Raw genomic sequence first — 18,744 nt, forward strand, 5'->3', positions numbered from 1 at the left:
AAAATGCCACATTGCCTATTATTTTCAATAAAATCAAATTAAACTATAAATGTCAGCAGGCTTTAAATAGTAATATAGCAGTCACACCTCTAATAGTTGGTAAAACATGTTATTTAGTAACTACAGGTGATCCTAATCTCAGTTTTGATTTCATCTGAAAGACAGCATCTCCAAAAACAAACTCTTTAATACCAGGCTGGAGGTTTGGTTCAGCATTGATTCAAGGGGAACACCAAATACTGAATCACCAAAGAACCCTGTCTTCCTTTTAAGTACTGACCAAGTCTAAATCTCACTTCATTTAATTCACAGCCCAGATAATATGAGGAATTCTTAAAAGGAATGAACTTCACAATGGTAATTAAAACCACTAGAGGATTTCTGACACCGAATATATACAACACCAAAAACGAAGTATTAGAATATTGTGCAATATTGAAGTAATGATTTGTTATGAAAACCAAATGTCATGTGCAGTTTCTGATTTGTCATTAAATTATTAACCATATGCAGCTCCTTGTAATATAAGGTAGACTACTATAATTTTATCTAATTATTTTTGTCAGATTAATTCAAACTGCAGGACTGCAGAAAGAAAATTATATATATATTTTTTTTCTTACTCAATTGGATTTCATAGATTAAAAATCATTACCTGGAGGTCAAGATTTGGAAAACTTTACTGATACTTTCGCTGTTCAATTAATTCCTTAGCAAACAGATTTACAAAACAATCTCATTCTTCAAAGTGGTAAAAATACATTGTTAATGCATCAGTTTTATAAAAGGAGAAAGCTCAGATACTGCCTGGCAAACAGCTAGTTACTACCAATTCTTGTGACCTATTTAGGGCCAGCGGACATACTTACTTGATGAAGAAGCTGTGCTGCTGTAGTCCTTTCACTTATAGTAAAAACAGTAAAGGGTTCAGGACCTGGAATTCCATGTATTGTGACCTTGTATGATATTAAAGTTCTCCTCTCCTCTGTGCTAAACAACTGTTCAAAATACATATACGGGAATATTTTTATAGGTCACATAGAAAATGCACAATCCATAAGTACCAACATTCACACCAGTGTAGAAGACAAAGGCATAACAAGATCTGATCGCTGGAAGTTGAAGCTAGAAAAATTCAAACAGAATCAGGCACAAATGTTTAACAGTCGCTACTGGAACACCTTACCTAAGCATCTGCTAGATACTCCATCAACAGATGTTTATTAAGCTCAGTGCAGTAAAAAGTCAGACAAATTGATTTCAATGCTCCCATCTAGCCTTAAAATCCAGAAGTATGTGTATATAATCTATTTCCTCATAGTATGTTTTTGGGCTTTTCATTAGCCTTTGTTCTGATGATGCACATTGATAGCCAGGAGACAATAGGCATCAGCAAATGACATTAGTAACATTTTCAAATAAATTAAAAATTAGAAGTCCAGCACTGTGAGCTGCTTTATATCGAAAATACACCTGGAGAAGCCCCTGCCCCTTTTCCTATTAGCATTCTATCACCTCCCAGTTTTTTCACCCATGTTATCTCTCTAATATTCTGGGGCAATACAGCAACAACACTGCAAACAGCCATCTCACTGTGTCAGACAGGAGCAGCTGTCTCTGACTTTGCTTTTGGTCTCAACTGAGCTGCTAACAGTACATTTATAAGAATACAGACATGGGACAACTGTGCTCCTGCCCCATGACCAACACTGAGTATGACAAAAAGAGCTCTCAGGCCACAAGTGTCTCTTTACAGCACTACATTAAAACACTGTGTGAATTAATTATTGATCAATCTACTCATTAACCAATCAGGATGCTTTTACCTTGTTAGTAGCCAATTAAGTTACTAACTTATTTGTTCTGAGACTATCTATATATAATATAAAATTAAGTATTTGCCCTGTCCTACTGTTCATATATGAATAACAGTAAATAAAAAAATGAATTCACACTAGTGTGGCTCTTTTGGGTAATGATGATCACTAATGTGGCTGTTGAACTACTGAGGTACCAGTGGTTCACGTATAATTTAATAACTGATTATACTTTTTGACACTTGAATTCTTAAAAATTGTTGATATTTAAAGATGTGTCTCAGTGACCCAAGATTGCATTTTGGAGATGGGGCAAATTTATTAATTGACAAAATGATTTCACTCAGCTCCAGTCATGTCGTTTTGCTGCTCAGCGCATAGCTCATGACTAATACCCAGTGTGACTTTCAAACTGGGCATTCCATGCATCTCCACCAGGCCTTGATGCAGCAGGATTTCTTGGAGTATGCCTATCAGCTTGGGCCACTCACAAAGACAATCTGAGGTAGCCAGTTCAGGAGTTTTTGGGACTGGCTGGCATGTGTGTTGGGTCCTCCAGAATACCCAATAGCTAGAACACTGGCATTGATTATGGAAGATGTGTTTTCAAATTCCCACTCTGATTTAGATCAGAAACCTGGGCCCAAGTCTCCTACATCCCAAGTGAGTACTCAGATCACCTAGTGGATCACTCGCCATCTCTCCTGTTGAAACTACTCCATTTTGAACAATTAAGTATTCGCTGGGATAGAGAGAGTTAGAAATTGACTCTCTAGTCAGGTGGTTAGCTAGCATACAAGAGACAAGTACAAGGGCTTGCTCCAAATCAAACAGAGCAGGGTTTTGAAAACAGGCTTATATCCCAGGAGAGTGCCCTGACCACTCACCTATTACTTACAGTAGGGTGAAAAGTCTCTCTCCCTCCTTTTATTTTTTGCTTCAGCCAGCTCAGTCCAAAGTCCAGGACAGGGTTCCTGGCTGTGAATCCTGGGAACAGATGGGTCTCCCTCCAACCCTGAGTTCAGCACTTAACTAGCTATGAGGGGCTTGTCTCAAGCCATGTTTCCTCAGCATTTCCTAATGACTGGCTTAAGTGGCTCCCCTAGTTTGCTGGTTTCTGTGAATCCTGTTGTAGGCAACTAACTCTTCGTATGGATTGTATATGTCACTTTATTTGGGCTGAGGGTTTCACTGGGTGGTTGAGTGCCTAGAAATTAAACACTGCAACACTCAAGGGTTGTCTACATGAACATTTAAGTCATGGTGGGCTGCAGTATGAACCTACCCTGATGACGTGAATGACCAGTTTATTATTGTGATCTAGATCAAAGCTCATTAACTATTAAAGCATGTCAGCAAGATCCACGGGAGCAGCTCATCCATGGCAGGATAGTGTGGGAAGTAGATTCACACTCCAGATTGCTGAGAACTAAATATTTGTGTAGACAAGCCCTAAGCATTTAAACACATGGTCTTAAGTGTCTATGTTCTGTAATATGCAGTATTGTAGCTATGTTGGTCTTGGGATATGAGACACACAAGATGAAAGGGATAATATTTTTATGGGACCACCTGTTGATGGAAGAGACAGACAAACTGTGCAGCTTGGAAGCTTGTCTCCACAAAGAGACAGTGGTCCCATAAAAGATGTTATTCACCCATTTTGCCTCTCCAACATACTGTTACAGTTTACTTGTCATTTGAAACACATGCACAAATATAGTTGATAGTCACATAAAGAAAATTACCACAGAGGTTGGCAAAACATTCCCAGAAGGATTTTCTTCCATCCTCCGACTGTTTATGAACAAACTTGCAATTTCTAAGGCTTCATTGTGTAGGTTTCGTAACTGTAGATGTCTATACCCTAAAACAATGTCATTGAGGCACAGAAAACTTTTAAAGCATATTATGTTAAAATGGAATACATGATTTATAAAGTTGAAAACTGATGCATCTAAGATTTTGCTATGCCTGAACTAAGAAAGCACTGTAGTGCTTTGAATCAAAATCCCTGTTCGTGCAACATGGGCATGGATCCTATGAGCTGTTGAGTATCTTAGGAGACTGAGTACCCTTCACTCCCTCTGAAGTCATTCCTTCTTTGGTCTACAAAATACATTCATTTACAAAAGCAATCAAAAGAACTGCAATTAAAACACAATAGAAATATTTATTTTTATCCTGGACAATAAACATGGTGGACCAAATCATCCCTTATGTTAAGACTACCCTATGCTACCACAGCAGTAAAAGGTAGTCCATGGATCAACCAACCCTCTTGAGGATTTCCTGGCTTAGAGAAAATCCTGTGTGTCAGTTACAGTAGCACCCTTACATTTTGGCCACTCCCCTTATCTAGCCATTGTTGCAAGGAGCATAGCCATGGAAAAGGGGTGGGATATCTTTTTCTCTAGTGATCACCACTTATTGGAATGGCCTCTGGGGCAAAGGGCATAAACACAGCACAGCATAAACAGAACAGCACTGAAAATGCTCTATTTGACATCTGAGACAGATGGGTCCAGAACGGAATACTTCTCACTGAGTGATGCCGAGCACTCTCAGCCATAGTTCAGAATCTAGACACTGTGTACAAAGTTAGTGCAAACACAACGAGAAATCCTGTGGCACCTTATAGACTAACTGATTTATTGGAGCATAAGATTTTGTGGGCAAAGACCCACTTCGTCAGATGTATTAGTGCAAATTGTATTTTACCTCTTTTTAGAGCCTTTAGTGGAATGATTCTTTGAGCAGTAACAACTGAGCTATTGTTTTCAACAACTGCAAATCTAAGGAAGACCAGATCCTCAAAGTGAACCCGGTAGAGAAACTGTTCATTCCACATGGGATTGAGAGTATTGCGATGAATTGGTTTTGTGCGGAAATGGCAGCTATCCAGAGACATCCCAAGTACATCAACTTCAATGCATGGGCTTCCTGTGCTGTTGCTAGGACAAACATTTTGTCCAGACACAATCTGAAGCAGAGAACACAAAGTGACCAATTAGTGAGCTAAGGATTTTTTTATGTTACATTTTCAATGTAAATAAAATTTATCATACTCCAGAGAACAATTTGTTAACATGGTGATCTAATTACAACCTCACTTCAGCATTCTGAATTGTCAAGATAGTAATTTCAGAAACAGAGCGGCTTAAAACAAATACAGTTTTAGTGTTATCTTTTCATTGAAAAAAATGTAATGCAGATCATGAATGTAACAGTTCAAAGTATTTGAAATTCAATGCAAAAAGTGGAATTGGAATCTAGGTAGTAAGAGTTAAATTTTCCTTTTATTTATCAGTTAACTTCACTGGAACTGCTCTGATAAATGAGAAAATTTGACCCTAAATGCTCACTATTAAGGTAAATTTGATTCCTTTTCATCTCTCATATGCATCTTCTCAAACATCCCCCCACAGAGACTAATTATGAAACATCCAAATTTCTGACGAAACATCCTTTAAATAATATGTCTGCACTGTATTACTTTAAAAAAGGCTTATGGATTTCTCACTTCACCCCTACTAATGTTTATAGAAGTCTTTACAGTAAGGGAGAAATGAAGTCCTGAAAATACCTATGGATATATGTAACTTTATTCAAGTGAATGGACCCATGGCAATGTTTGCAGAACCCAGCTATCTCGCACTACAGTGATGTCACAGAGTAGCTGGGCCCTCTGAGTAAACTAGGCTCAGATCCCCTGTGTCAGAGCAGGTGGGTTGAACTGCGCTGATTAAAATGGGGCAGGGCTACACATGGAGCTGCAGTGGTATAAAATTTTTATTTTATTGTAGTTACATCTAGTTTAGGACAATGTTGTAATAGTTTACCTGTATCTGATGCTGAATTCAGACTTAAGATAAATATTGTAAAAGAGCATGATGAGTGTTTGCTAAAACTAACGATGCTCTGCCTAAATGCTTGTACTGTGTCTATGCTAATAAAAGCACCCTGGTGTGTGAATGAGGAATGTGTGTGATAAGTGCAAGACCATCACCAGATGTTCTAGGGAAGGACCAGGACAGGAGCTGGGATGGTTGCAAATCCTCATTAAAGTGTGAAAAGGGGGCATACTGACAACACTGCAGGAGGAAGCAGACAGTCATCAATGAGGAAAAGAAGGCAGTGATCAAAACTGGGACAAAAGAGGGGACAACTGGGATAAGAGAGAAAAAGCACAACTTAATCCACTGATTGCAATGCAAGAAAACTGCTATAAGAATGGAGCTATTCTGCCACAGACTTTGGGTTCATCTACCACTTCCACTGGGATCTCAGTCCAGGTTGAAAGGAGCCTGGCCCTGATCCATCCTTGTATTTTATTAGCTTGGCCAACTAATTGAAAGTGAGCAACAGACTGGCAAATATAACATCAGCTGGCAAGACTGTGTGTGTGAGAGAGAGCATGTGATAACTGCTTTTCTACTGTATTCTCAATAAACAGAGTATTGCCTTTTCCCCTGAGAAAGATTCCATATCCTTCTTACAAGCTTGTAAACACTACAAAGGCCCATGAGAGGACAAGACAATTGGGGAGTGATTGGAATATAAGAACATATGAATTGCCAGAGTGCATCAGATCAATGGTCCATTGTGCTCAGTATCCTCTCTTCTGACAGTGGCTGGTACCAGATATTTCAGATGGAATTAACATTATGGGGTAATTTTTGAGTGATCCATCCTCTTATGTCCAGTCCAGCTTCTAGATATTTAGGGTCACTCAGGGCATACTGTTTCATCCCTGACCATTTTGGCTAACAGCCCTTAATGAACTTATCTAATTTTTTTTTCAGTCCAGTTATATTTTCACTTCTGTTTTTTCTAAACCTGCTGCCTATTAATTTCATTGGCTGACACATTTCTTGTGTTATAAGGAGTAAAACATTGCATTATTCACCTTCTCCACAGCATTCATGAAGTTATAAGCCTCTATCATCTCCTCCTCAGTCATTTCTTTTCTCAACTGAACTGTCTGTCTTTTAAAAAACAATGAGCAGTCTTGTGGCACATTACAGACTAACAGATTGTTTGGATCATAAGCTTTCAGGGGCAAAGACCCACTTCGTCAGTGGGTCTTATGCTCCAAAAATCCATTAGTCTGTACGGTGCCACAGGACTTCTTAATGTTTTTGCGGATACAGACTAACAAGGCTACCCCTCTGATACTTGTGTGACTTTTAAATCTCTCGTTGTTTGGAAGTTGTTCTATATCCCTAGTAATATTTTTTCCAATCTCAGCATATCTTTTTTGAGAAGAGGCCACCAGAAATGCATGGGTGTGAGTACAATCTAAATTTACCTAGTGGCATTATGATATTTTCCTGTCTTCTTATCTAACCTTTTTCTAATGGTTCCTAACATTCTTAGCTTTTTTGACTGCCACTGCCCATTGAGCAGATCTCTGACAACTGTCCACGATGACTTCACGATCCATTTCTTGAATATCATCAGCCAATTTAGACCACATTATGTTGTATGCACAGTTGAAATCAGGTTTTGTACGGTATATTGTTTTCACTTAACACTGAATTTCATCTGTTATTTTGCTGTCCATGTCTAGGTAGAGGAACCATGGAAGAGAAGTGCCAACTCGTGTGTGTAAAAACAGAGAATATTACAATAAGATCACAGAAGCAACAGAAGGGGAATCGTTAGGGGGATGTGCTCTACGTCTTACACAAATGTAAGGAGTATGGGGAATAAACAGGAAGAACTAGAAATATTAGTACATAAGCTACATTTTGACTTCATTATCATCAAATTCTTGGTAGGGTAAGTCATGTCTTCACTATTGGTACAGGCAGAGGGATATCACTTATTCAGGAAGGGCAGGTGAGATAAAAAAGGAGGAAGTACTGCAATATACATAAAAATGTATCCACTTATTTTGAGGTCCAGAAGATGAGAGATAGACTATTTGAAAATCTATGGGTCAGGATAAATAGGGAAAAATAAAGGAGATGGCAGCATAGCGTCTACTACAGATCATTAAAGCTGGAACAGGAGGTGGTAATTGTACCCTCACCCACACTGGACTGGTAAGAGTTGGGTGGTATAACAGTATAACAAACACTTGCTTTTCTATAACCATATTGAGATGCCCAAGGCCTTCCTCTGCAGCTAGACGGAAGACCAGCAGCCATTAATTGTGAAGTTAGGAGTCATACACTCATATTCCATCTAAATTTCATTACAGTAGTGTCAGATCGGGTTCATTTTCACCAGATAAAAAGAAAGCAATCTCAAGATGGGTAGACAAAACTTAGTTAACACCACTTTGTCAAGAAAATGCTTATCAATAGCTGAGGTTATAGAATCCTCATTCTATGATCATTGGCCTCACTTTCCTACTTTTTGTCTGCTGCCTGTCTGGTTTGTAATTGTTTCTGTCTGCTGTATAATTAATTTTGCCAGGTATAAATCAAATGAAGGTGCTGGGGTATGATTGGTTAGGTAATTCTGTTACTGTAGGTTATGACTGATTAGTAAAATTATACTAAAGCACTTGGTCAAGGTATAGCTAAACAGGATTCAAGTTTCACTACATAAATTGGGGTCCAAGAAGTAAAATAGCCACAAATGGGGAAAAGGAGAGTGATACAACTGTGAAAGGCTAGTATCATTCTAGGGTATGTCAACCGGTATGTTATATGTAACATACAGAAGATCATATCCCACTGTTGGGTGAGCCTCAGGTGTTGTGCTGCATCCAGGTCCAGGCACCATGCTTTAAGAAATTTGTGGACAAACTGGAAAAGTTCAGAGAAGAGCAACAAAAATGATGAAACATTTAGAAAACTTGATGTATGTGAAGAGTTACAAACATGGGCATGTTTAGTCTTGAGAAAAGACGACTTCAGTAAGACTGCTTTAAGGAAGATACTGGTTAACTCTTCTTCATGTTCACAAAAAGTAGGACAAGAAGCAACAGTCTTTATCTGTAGTAGGGAGAGTTAGATATTAGGAAAAGCTTCCTTACTATAAAGAGCAGTTATAAGCTTCCAAGAGAGGCTTTGAAAGGGTCATTATTGGAGATTTTTAAGAACAGACTGGACAAACACCTGTGAGGATGGTTCTGGTTTACTTGGGCCTGGCTCAGTGCACAGGAGGGGCAAGACTTGAATACTTCAAAGCCCCCTTCAGCCTTACCATAATTGCCCTGGGGCTGTTGTTTCAAAGAACATCAGCCCTGGCCAAGGGAGGAATGGTTGAAAAGGGAAGAGGCTCAGATTGGGAAGCTGCAAGAAGCACATTTACTGAAGTCCTCTGGGAGATGGGAGGTAGACTTTGTAAGGAGCTGAGGGAGTTCAGTTAATGGGGAGGGATCCCAGAGAGAAAAGCTAGGAGGAGTTCACTGTCTCTGAGGAGGGCCTCAAAAAAGGTCCAGTATTTGGGACTGTGTGTGGCTGGAAAGCATATTTGAACAGGCTACCTTCTCTGGGGGGCCCTACATGGAAAGGAACCCCCAAGCTATGGTCTACAAGTACTGGGGAATAAGATATAAGCAGGAGGGGCAGAAGGCTAAAGAAAAGTCATACATGGACTCCTGATGGCCAGAGGAACCAAAGTGGAGCCCAGAAGTGACAAAGGATGTTTTTGTTCACAGTTGATCCCAGAAGGGGACTGGACATTGTGTGACTTGATGTGAGAGGTACAGTCCCATGCATTGACATGTCTGGGCACACAGGGAAACCCAGGCGTGAGTACTTACATGAACAATGGGAATCAGTGAAAGACACTATACATAAAATCACTGGGATGTGAATACACAAGCAAACAAACCAGAGAATTCTCACCACCCGCTCCCTAGTAATTTGTTTTGGCTATACTGATTTTAGTTACAGTAAGTCATTATTATAGAATAAATTCATATGAAGTGTGATTGTAAAGTTGATTGGATCCTTTCAGGGTTGAAGTTACATGACATCCACTTTGAATGTTTAGCTTTTAAAAATTCCCTTAAATGTACTTACTGTTAAAGAATATATGGCTGGCTCCACATTGTATAGATCACGATCCAATGGAGAAAACTGCTGGTACATTGCACAGTTCTTGTCCCACAGAACAAGAGGCTTCAAAACATATCCACAGCCACCATTTGCCTCAAACATGGCTGCATTAAGATGCAGAGGGAGATCTGCAAAAGTGAAATAGGTTTTAAAAAAGAACTAGATAAATTCATGGAGGTTAGGTCCATTAATGGCTATTAGCCAGGATGGATAAGGAATGGTGTCCTTAGCCTCTGTTTCTCAGAAGCTGGAGATGGATGGCAGGAGAGAGATTGCTTGATCGATACCTGTTCGATCCACTCTCTTTGGGGCAACTGGTATTGGCCACTGTCAGCAGACAGCATACTGTGCTGGATGGACCTTTGGTCTGACCCAGCATGGCTGTTCTTATGTTCTTATATCACACATGAAAAATAGCAGAAATTCAATAGAAAAAAGAACATTTTTTTAAAATTACCATTAAAACTAAACTGACAGTATGCAATTAATATTAAATATAGAGAGACAGCTTTAACCTACATCTAAGCAGCCCAAATAGCTTATACTTAAAAAAAAAATATAAGGATTTTCTAGTTTCACTCATTCTCTAGTTTTTGTTCTATTTAGAACTTTGCCACACCCACTTACAATGCCTAGCAAGTGTCCTAAGATTTACCTCAAAATCTAGAACGGAAAAAAAAGACAAAAAAAAGAATGGAGCAATTTGTTATGAAAACCCAAAAGGTAAGAGAGCATAAAGAGGGATAGAATATAGCTCAAGATTGTAACCACAGCAACACCAGCACCAGACTTTGTTCAAAAAGGGATCACTTCTAGGATAAGGTACTTCAGCACCTTCGTATATTTAAAAAGTTATCATAAAATGGTATTAAGTATCGGAGGGGTAGCCGTGTTAGTCTGGATCTGTAACAGCAACCAAGGGTCCTGTGGCACCTTATAGACTAACAGAAAAGTTTTGAGCATGAGCTTTTGTGAGCACAGACTCACTTCATCAGATGGTGGTCTTGGAAATCTGCAGGGCCAGGTATAAATACGCCAGAGCAAGGGTGGGGATAACAAGGTTAGCTCAGTCAGCAAGGGTGAGGTATTGTGGCTATGGCACTGTAGAAGTGCCAGATTCCAGGCAATAATAGTATGTGTGGGTGCAGTGCTCTAGGCACTTGCATGTTATCAGTGAGGCAGAAGACCTGCCAAATCAGGTGTAAAATTCCAATATTCTGGAAGCACCAATTCACATAAGGCTAGATTGCTATTAGCCTTAACACAATTGCAAAATGGAATAAGATAAGGAAAGCTCCACCACACATCTCAGATGGCCACATGGAATTTTAACCAAATCATTTCTCTTCCTTCTGGATATAACACTGGGTCCGATGTTCTCTGCAGCAAAGAAGTGGATATAGAAGGCTGATTGGCTGGATATGTGTTGGGAAGGAAGATATAGTCTTTTTAGAGCTACATAAATTATCCCTCTTGGAACAAGAGGGGAGCAAGGGAATGAATTGTGCAACAGAGTCACAACTTCTCCAGGGCTATTTCTGGAGTGGTGCTCTTATGCAATAACGTTTATGTAGGCTGTGCTAATGGACACAATCTTTTTTTACATAGTACCGCTGGGTATATATGTTCTCAAAATATCTCATCTGCCACAATGATGTTTTTATTTGTGTGACTGGTTTAAATCTTTTTCAAGTACAGTATCTTTGCCAATGCCAATATCTGTTTAATACAGCTGATAGTAAGATAAAGGAATATTATGGTAAATAGATTCATCATAATTAAAGAACACTGATTTTCTAATGTTTAAAATGCACATAAACATACATTACTATGTATGTATAATACTAGAGGAAATATTCTACGCGTACCATCAGTTTGATAGTTAACAGCCACTAGCTGTATTCCATGTAGCCAGAATATAAGAGGATGGGGGTTTGAAGAGTCAATGCGTGTGGCTGCAGGATATGTTCTCAACAGCTGACAGGTGGTATGTTCAATCAACTTCTGAGAATACCGTCTGCATAGACGTTTGGCAGCATTCTCATTCAGTGAAGAGATATGATAACACTTAGGTGTCCTTATGATAGCACTCAGAGAAGTTGTAGGGTTGAAAGGAGGAGAACAAAGTTCTTCCCAGGTTTGCCGGGCACCCTCAAAAGGACCTGAAAAATAATCATTAATCTCAAATTATCACTGCAGATCTTGAGACCTCAAACATCAAGTTTTTTTTCCTGTGAAGTATATTTATATATTTTTGATAGGGGAAAAATAAATGATCTCTAATAATCACACTGTTCACAGATGTATCACATTTCTTACTTCTTATGCAGTAAGAGCACTTAGTGAAAGACTACATTATGGTTAACTCCTTACAGATAATATAAGCAGGCGTGTTAATAGATATCTCCTAAATAAATATTTGAATAGAAGTTCCTTGAATTAAATGAGTACATATTTAATATGGTATTTAATATGTGAGAATACTTTAACAGTGTGAATCAAGTCTTGGGTCTTAGTTCATTTCTGGAAACCTTTATATTATTACTAGTAAAACACTGTTTGGAACACAGAGATTGTTTAAATGGAAAATAACCATAATATTTCTTTATGAATAGTCTGCCATTTTCAAACTTTACTATAAAGCCTGCAGTAAAAGATGAAAGGCCAAATTTACATCCCTTGCAGCCCCACTGAAGTCTGCACAAAGACTAGTTGCAGCATTTTGCCCAAAGACTCTGAGGAAGCTTTTCAAGCCATAAAATGGGCATCAGCTATTTTAACTGTCATTTGCACCTGTGAAAATCTTCTCCTGTATCTTTTAAGATATAAACTTGATGTTAATACACATCTTCAGGCTGTAAGATGCAAATATTTTAATTATGAATCAATCACTCTCATCAGTAATTTTAACAGACTGACTTTATGCTCCCAGTAAATGAATCCTATACTAACTTTCCACACTCAAAGTTGATGCTTTGTAAAGAAGATATTGTAATAGTTGCACTGGTAAAGTGATTCCAAAATGCAAGGGTAGCATGCACACAGTAAATTGTTTGATCTTTAACAAGTTGATCTGGTGTATGTGTTGGATTACAGAGTCATTCCATGTGATTGTTGAAAGAAGATGCTGATTTTACCTTTTCCAGATGCTTTGGCAAGGGTTGCTGGCTCCCCCGGGCTTAGTCTGCCAGGATTGTTGCCAAAAATGGACTTCCTGCTTTTTCTTTCCTTTCCTCTGCTGGAGCCAGATGGGTTTAGCGTTGAGAGGCCTGTTCCCATAAAAATAAAATAAATAAGCCAAAAAACATGACCAAGAGGGCATGACATTTTCCATCCTTTTTTACTTTATTCTGTGAGGCACTAGTACTAAAGGCCAGGACAACTAGCATATTCTTCCCAGTAACTAACTCTAACTCTATTTACAGTCATCAAGAGGATGCTAAACGATGTAATACAGAAAAAAAAAATCTGTGTGATATAACTTGCCTGAGATTTATTTTTGGCTGGAGAGCAGGAAGTGATTATAAGTCTCATATTACAGAATAGCCCCAATGACATTCAAACAAATTCTACAACAGTCACATTAAGCTCAGACCTAAAAATAATATGGCCTATCACATATCCAGTCTGTTTTTCTAGAAAATCAAAACATACAAGTACAGGATATAAAGTACATATTGTATGCAATGACAATGATTTTGTATTCAAATGAACCTGTCAAAATAACTAGGTTTGCTATAAAGGCAATCCAAGAGAATGGTAGAGTAATATATTCCAGTTGATCCACAAATCTCTTCTAGTCCATCTCATATTAAAACTACTGTCTACAATTCATATTTCAACTATGTCAAATAATTGTGTGGAAAAATGTTTAATCACTTAATAATTGTGACTCATGATGAAAATCACTATAATAAATATTCCATATATAGCTATTCAAACGTAACAGCTATTAAGAACATGATCCCCTGAGAGGTCAATTTCACATGTCCATACTAGATGTGCCAAATCAAAGCCTGGAAAAATCAACCCTGAGCAGGTCAATCTTCTGAGATAGTGCAGATGTAGCCTTAGTGTAAGTTCCAACTTAGCTTGTAAATCACATAGCTAGAGCCAACATACCTTAATTAGAACGAAGTCCCACACCATCTGTACTGTGAGAGGTTGACGGGAGCAAATGCTCCTGTTGACTTCCCTTATTCCTTGTAAGGAGAAGGGTTACTGGCGACAGCTGGGGTGCTCTGTGAGTTCGAATTAGTACTTCTCTTGCCTCCCTATCCTTCAGCAGATCTCTACTACATGCCTATCATGGGCCATTTTTTTCCTGCCATCCATCCATCTTAACTGTGCTGCTGGTCTGCACTCCATATGTTCTCTGCTACTCTACTGACTCCCTGCCTGTTTCCCTTTTGTCACCAGCATGATTTCTCTTTCTCTGTTACCAAGCTGGTGTCCAGCCCAATTACTGGATCACAGGGGATATACATGACAATGTCAGAGTTCGGGTGAGAGGGAAGGCTTCTGACAGTGGTGAGACAAGCTAAGCTGGAACTTATTATTTCAGCGTCCTGACTGCTCTGCCTCCCACAGGCTGGAAACTCTTCTGCAGACCTGATAGAGCAGCTATTTAAGTGAAACTCTAATGAAAATTTTTCTGACATAGCTTGTTTTTGGATGTCATTGAGAGGGAGTTAGACACTTCACTACAGTTTAAGGAATGGAATGCTTTTTTCCTCTATGATACATATAGCACATAGACTCATCAGCTTGAGAATCCATAACCACAAAAGAGGAAGTTACTTACCTTATGTAGTAATGGTGGTTCTTTGAGATGTGTATCCCTGTGGGTGCTCCACTCTAGGTACCAGTGTGTCTTCATGCTGGCACTTGGAGATTCCTCTATAGCCCTGGTTTCCTAAGCCATGCATGTGCAGTAGTGCCTCTTCTTTTATCTAGCATGCGTGCAGAACCCCTCCATTCCTTCTCTACCCCACAAATACAGGAGGACACTTCAAAGCAAAGCTTTCATGGCAAACAAGTGCTGTCTGTTGAAGGGGAGGTCCTCTACCTTCTGCTGTAAGTCCTTGGGGACCCCCGAGGACTGGAGCCAAGATGTGTGCCTCATCACTACAGCGGGTGCCGTGACTCTAGCTGTCATGTCTGAGACATCCATCGTGGACTGTAAAGCAGTACGGGTAATAATGCGCCTATCGCGAATGACAGCAAGAACTGGAGGCTGTTGTTTGGGTAAGGCAGGGAGCAGCTCCTGCAATTCTGAGTAGTTCAAGTGCTCATAATCAGCTAGCATAGGTGCATAGTTCGCCACTTGCAGCAGCATTGTGCCAGACAAGTAAACTTTGCATCCCATAACATCCCATCTTTTATTCGACTTGTCCTGAGGAGTTGAACAAAAGGATTTTGACTTGCTGCAGACAGCATCTACCACCAGTGAGCTGGGTTGCAGATGGGTGAATAAAAATTTTGTGTTCTTAGAAAACACAAAGTACTTCTTGCAAGCCCTCTTGTTGGTAGGTGGGACGGATGCCGGTGTTTGCCAAATGACATTGGCAGGGTCCATGAGCACGGCAATCTGGGAGGAAGGAGGAGGCTGCAGGGTATGGAGGAGCCTATATTGTTTAATGGCACCTCCTGCAGATCCTTCTCGTAAGCCTGGGCCAGACTTCGGAAAAGCTCCTGGAATGTCTTGGCATTGTCCGTGGGAGGGAGCGACGCTGAAAGTACCACGTCATTTGGTGAGGATGAGGAGGGGTGCAAAGGGCATCCCTGTTCACTGTATGATCATGAATCCTCAGTACCAGAGCAATGAGAAGGCTGGTATGGTGCTTATGTCGTAGGTTGCACTGACAGCAGATGACTTCTGGATGGTGCTGATGGAACATGGGAATGCACTGACCATGTCTGCCAGGATGATACTGCGATATGGGCTCGTGGTGATGGCAGTAGTGGTGCACAAACCATAGTGGTGGCAGCTATGGATGTACTATGGCGAGTGTGCATCCTGTCACATGGGGTGAGTAGGACTAGAATTTTGGGATGAAAAAACACTCCTATGGTCAGAATCACTGTCTCCTCGAGTGAGCAGTCTAGCCCCCAAGCCATGCAAGAACCCTGAGCACTGGGACAAGCATGAGGACGTTCGCGGCCAGGGAGATAACACAGTGTGGACTAAGCAGTGTTAGGCCCAGTGCTATACATGCCCTGGATGGCAAACTTTTGCAATGCTGCTTCAGTGCCATGCTGTGCTCCAGTGCTGATGACTTGGCCAGCACAGCGTCCTGATGCTCCTTCAGTGCCAACTCTGGTGCCGCAGAGGATGGGGATGTGCCTTGGTCTGGGGCATGGGTGGTGCTGGGTCCTGCGACTAGTATGAGCTGCGCAGAGATTTTGAACAGTGCCACTTGCACTCTGGGTCTGGCATAGAGGGTGGAGTCTTGATTTTTGACAACCTCTTCTGCCCTGGAGTGGAGAGAACTGAGGCTGGCAGTACTGATGGTGCCGACAGCATCGAGGGTGCTGAATGTTTGCACCTCGGTTCCGAGAGTGCTCTCTTCGCTAGTGCTGGGGAAAATACGGTAGAATTTCCTGTTGGTGTGGCCCACAGAGACGGCACTGGAGGCCAGGAGTGTGCTTGAGACGGGTCCACTGCTGCCGGAGGGGCACACACTGAGGCAGAGGGCCATGCAAAGTCTGTACTTTCAGCATCCTTTGCTGAGGTGTTCGCAGAAAGCTGCTCTGGGGCTGGTGGTTGGAGTCACTTCTCATAAAGATAAGTTTTGAGCTTTTTAGCTAACTTGGCCCTCGCCATAAGGCTGGAGCAGTGGGTGCAGGACTGCATCTGGTGGCCCTCACCTAAGCAATTAATACAGGAAGCATGGCCGTCAGAGACCGTCATGGCTTCCTTGCATGTGGAGCATCACTTAAAGCCCTGGGAGCCCAGCATGGCGATGACATAGCAGAAAAATCCTATGCTAACTAAAACCTTCCCCCCCAGCCTTTGTAAAATTGTCTAACACTACAGGGAAAGCAATTTGTACAGGCCACAGAAAAAACTAACTATTAACTAACTAAGCAATTCTTCTTTTGCAGAGAGAGAGGATGAAGTTCCATCTGCAGTAGAGGATAGTAATGAAGGAATTGAGAGACCTGTGCCATGTGTGCACGCCAGATAGCATGAGAAGGTGCTACTATGCATGTGTGGAGTGTGAAATCATGGCTATAGAAGAATCTGTGAGTGCTGGTGTGAGGTCACACCAAAACCCAGAGTGGAGAACCCATGGGGACACCACCCAAAGAAGAAAGAATGTTCCCCACATACTACAGTTTGAATTCTGCAGCATAGGTAATTACATTTAGATCACTTGTAATATTCCAAAGATTTAGAAAATCTAAAGCAATAAGCATGGCAAAAATAAATGCCTACTTACCAGGGAATTTCACAGCTTGGCAATAGATAACAAGATCTGAGAGCTCTGGTGCTATCTGTCTACTTTCCTTCTTATTTTGTGGAAGATAAAATTCTTCATCCAGTTCCATGTCATAAACCTAAGTGGCAATTCAAGTAATGTATTATACAAAAGTTTTGAAAATGAAAGTATTCTAACATACCTTAAATGCATCCTTTATCACATTCAGAGCACGTAGCTCTTTATGCTCACATAGAGGACTTATACAAGCATCTATTTTCCCCATTTGTTACCATATATTACCATATATTATATTACTTATATTGCAGAAGTACTCAAAATACATCTACATAACTTTAAACATCTGGTCCTAAATTACTTCTAAATAATAGCACGAGTGAGGTTTAAGGAGCATATTTGCATTCACCACAATGAAATTCAATGAATATGCACTCAGGAAGGAAATATCAAATATACAACTTCAAAGTGTGTGTGTGTGTGTGTGTGTGTGTGTATGTGCGCGCGCGCTGGGGGGATAACTAAGTGCTGCTGAAAAGGGTGTGAGAGTTACACTGTATCAAAAGCTGAACAGAAGTCACTGTGATGTAGTTTCAAAAAAAAAAAAAAGGCTCATGTTCTGGGCTGTATTAGCTGCAGAGTCCTATGTAAGACATGGGAAGTAATTATTCCACTCTGCTTGGCACTGGTGAGGTCGACAGTAATGTCTTAAGGTCTCTTCAAGAGCTGTATTTCTGTGATTCTGATGATAACTCTTTAGCCCATATCTCCTCAAATATGCTCATTATCCACACTATTTTTTTTTTAATCCTGCAGTCTTGAAAGCAGGAAAACAAGCACACAGAGGGCTTGACAGTTATTGCCAGCCAATAAGAAACCTAGAACAGATATCCCAATGAATGAAATGCCCCATCTGGTCACCTATTTTAAGTGACTAAATAAATGGGAGTTCAGCTCTTCAAAATATGGCCACTAGTACTTTACCTTACTTGTGCCCCAGGTAGCTTTTGATTACACTCAGGATAAGTCTACGTTACAGAGTTATTCTGGCATAGTTTATTCCAGAGTTACTATCCTAAAATAAACTATTCCATAATAACACGTCCATGCTACAGGGAAGTCCCAAAAATAGAGTGTCCACACACAATAGCACCTATTTCAGATTGGTGCTTCCAGAGGCTCTCATATGAAATACTATGTCTACCCAGCAGCTTTATTTCAGAATAAGCTATTCCAAAGGAGCTTATTTTGAAATAGCCCCTATTCCCTGTTTACATAGCTCCTTTTCTGAAATATCTCTTTCAGAATATGTGCTATTCCTCATAGAATGAGGTTTACCAAATTTGAAATAGCAGTTGCATTGTTCAGACACTCACAAAGTTATTTCGGAGTAGCACCCATTACTATGAAATAATTTTGCTGTGTAGACAAACAATCAGAGTGTAACAGGCTCAACATGATAAG

At 40.2% G+C, this 18,744-nt stretch overlaps 1 protein-coding gene across 2 annotated transcripts in view; it reads right to left on the reverse strand.

Annotated features, from left to right (window-relative positions):
• Positions 1-18,744, reverse strand: part of PLCE1 (phospholipase C epsilon 1) — a 313,002-nt gene that overhangs the window by 13,844 nt on the left and 280,414 nt on the right. For both annotated transcript variants that reach the window (XM_075000375.1, XM_075000376.1), the window contains exons 24-30: positions 17,284-17,401; positions 12,976-13,107; positions 11,707-12,000; positions 9,803-9,966; positions 4,539-4,800; positions 3,566-3,684; positions 870-998 (exon numbers count right to left, since the gene is read on the reverse strand). In XM_075000375.1, the coding sequence (XP_074856476.1) occupies positions 870-998; positions 3,566-3,684; positions 4,539-4,800; positions 9,803-9,966; positions 11,707-12,000; positions 12,976-13,107; positions 17,284-17,401 (1,218 nt within the window). The remainder of the gene's footprint in view (positions 1-869; positions 999-3,565; positions 3,685-4,538; positions 4,801-9,802; positions 9,967-11,706; positions 12,001-12,975; positions 13,108-17,283; positions 17,402-18,744) is intronic.

Source organism: Carettochelys insculpta, chromosome 7 (assembly GCF_033958435.1).
Source record: "Carettochelys insculpta isolate YL-2023 chromosome 7, ASM3395843v1, whole genome shotgun sequence".
NCBI classification, from domain to species: domain Eukaryota; kingdom Metazoa; phylum Chordata; order Testudines; family Carettochelyidae; genus Carettochelys; species Carettochelys insculpta.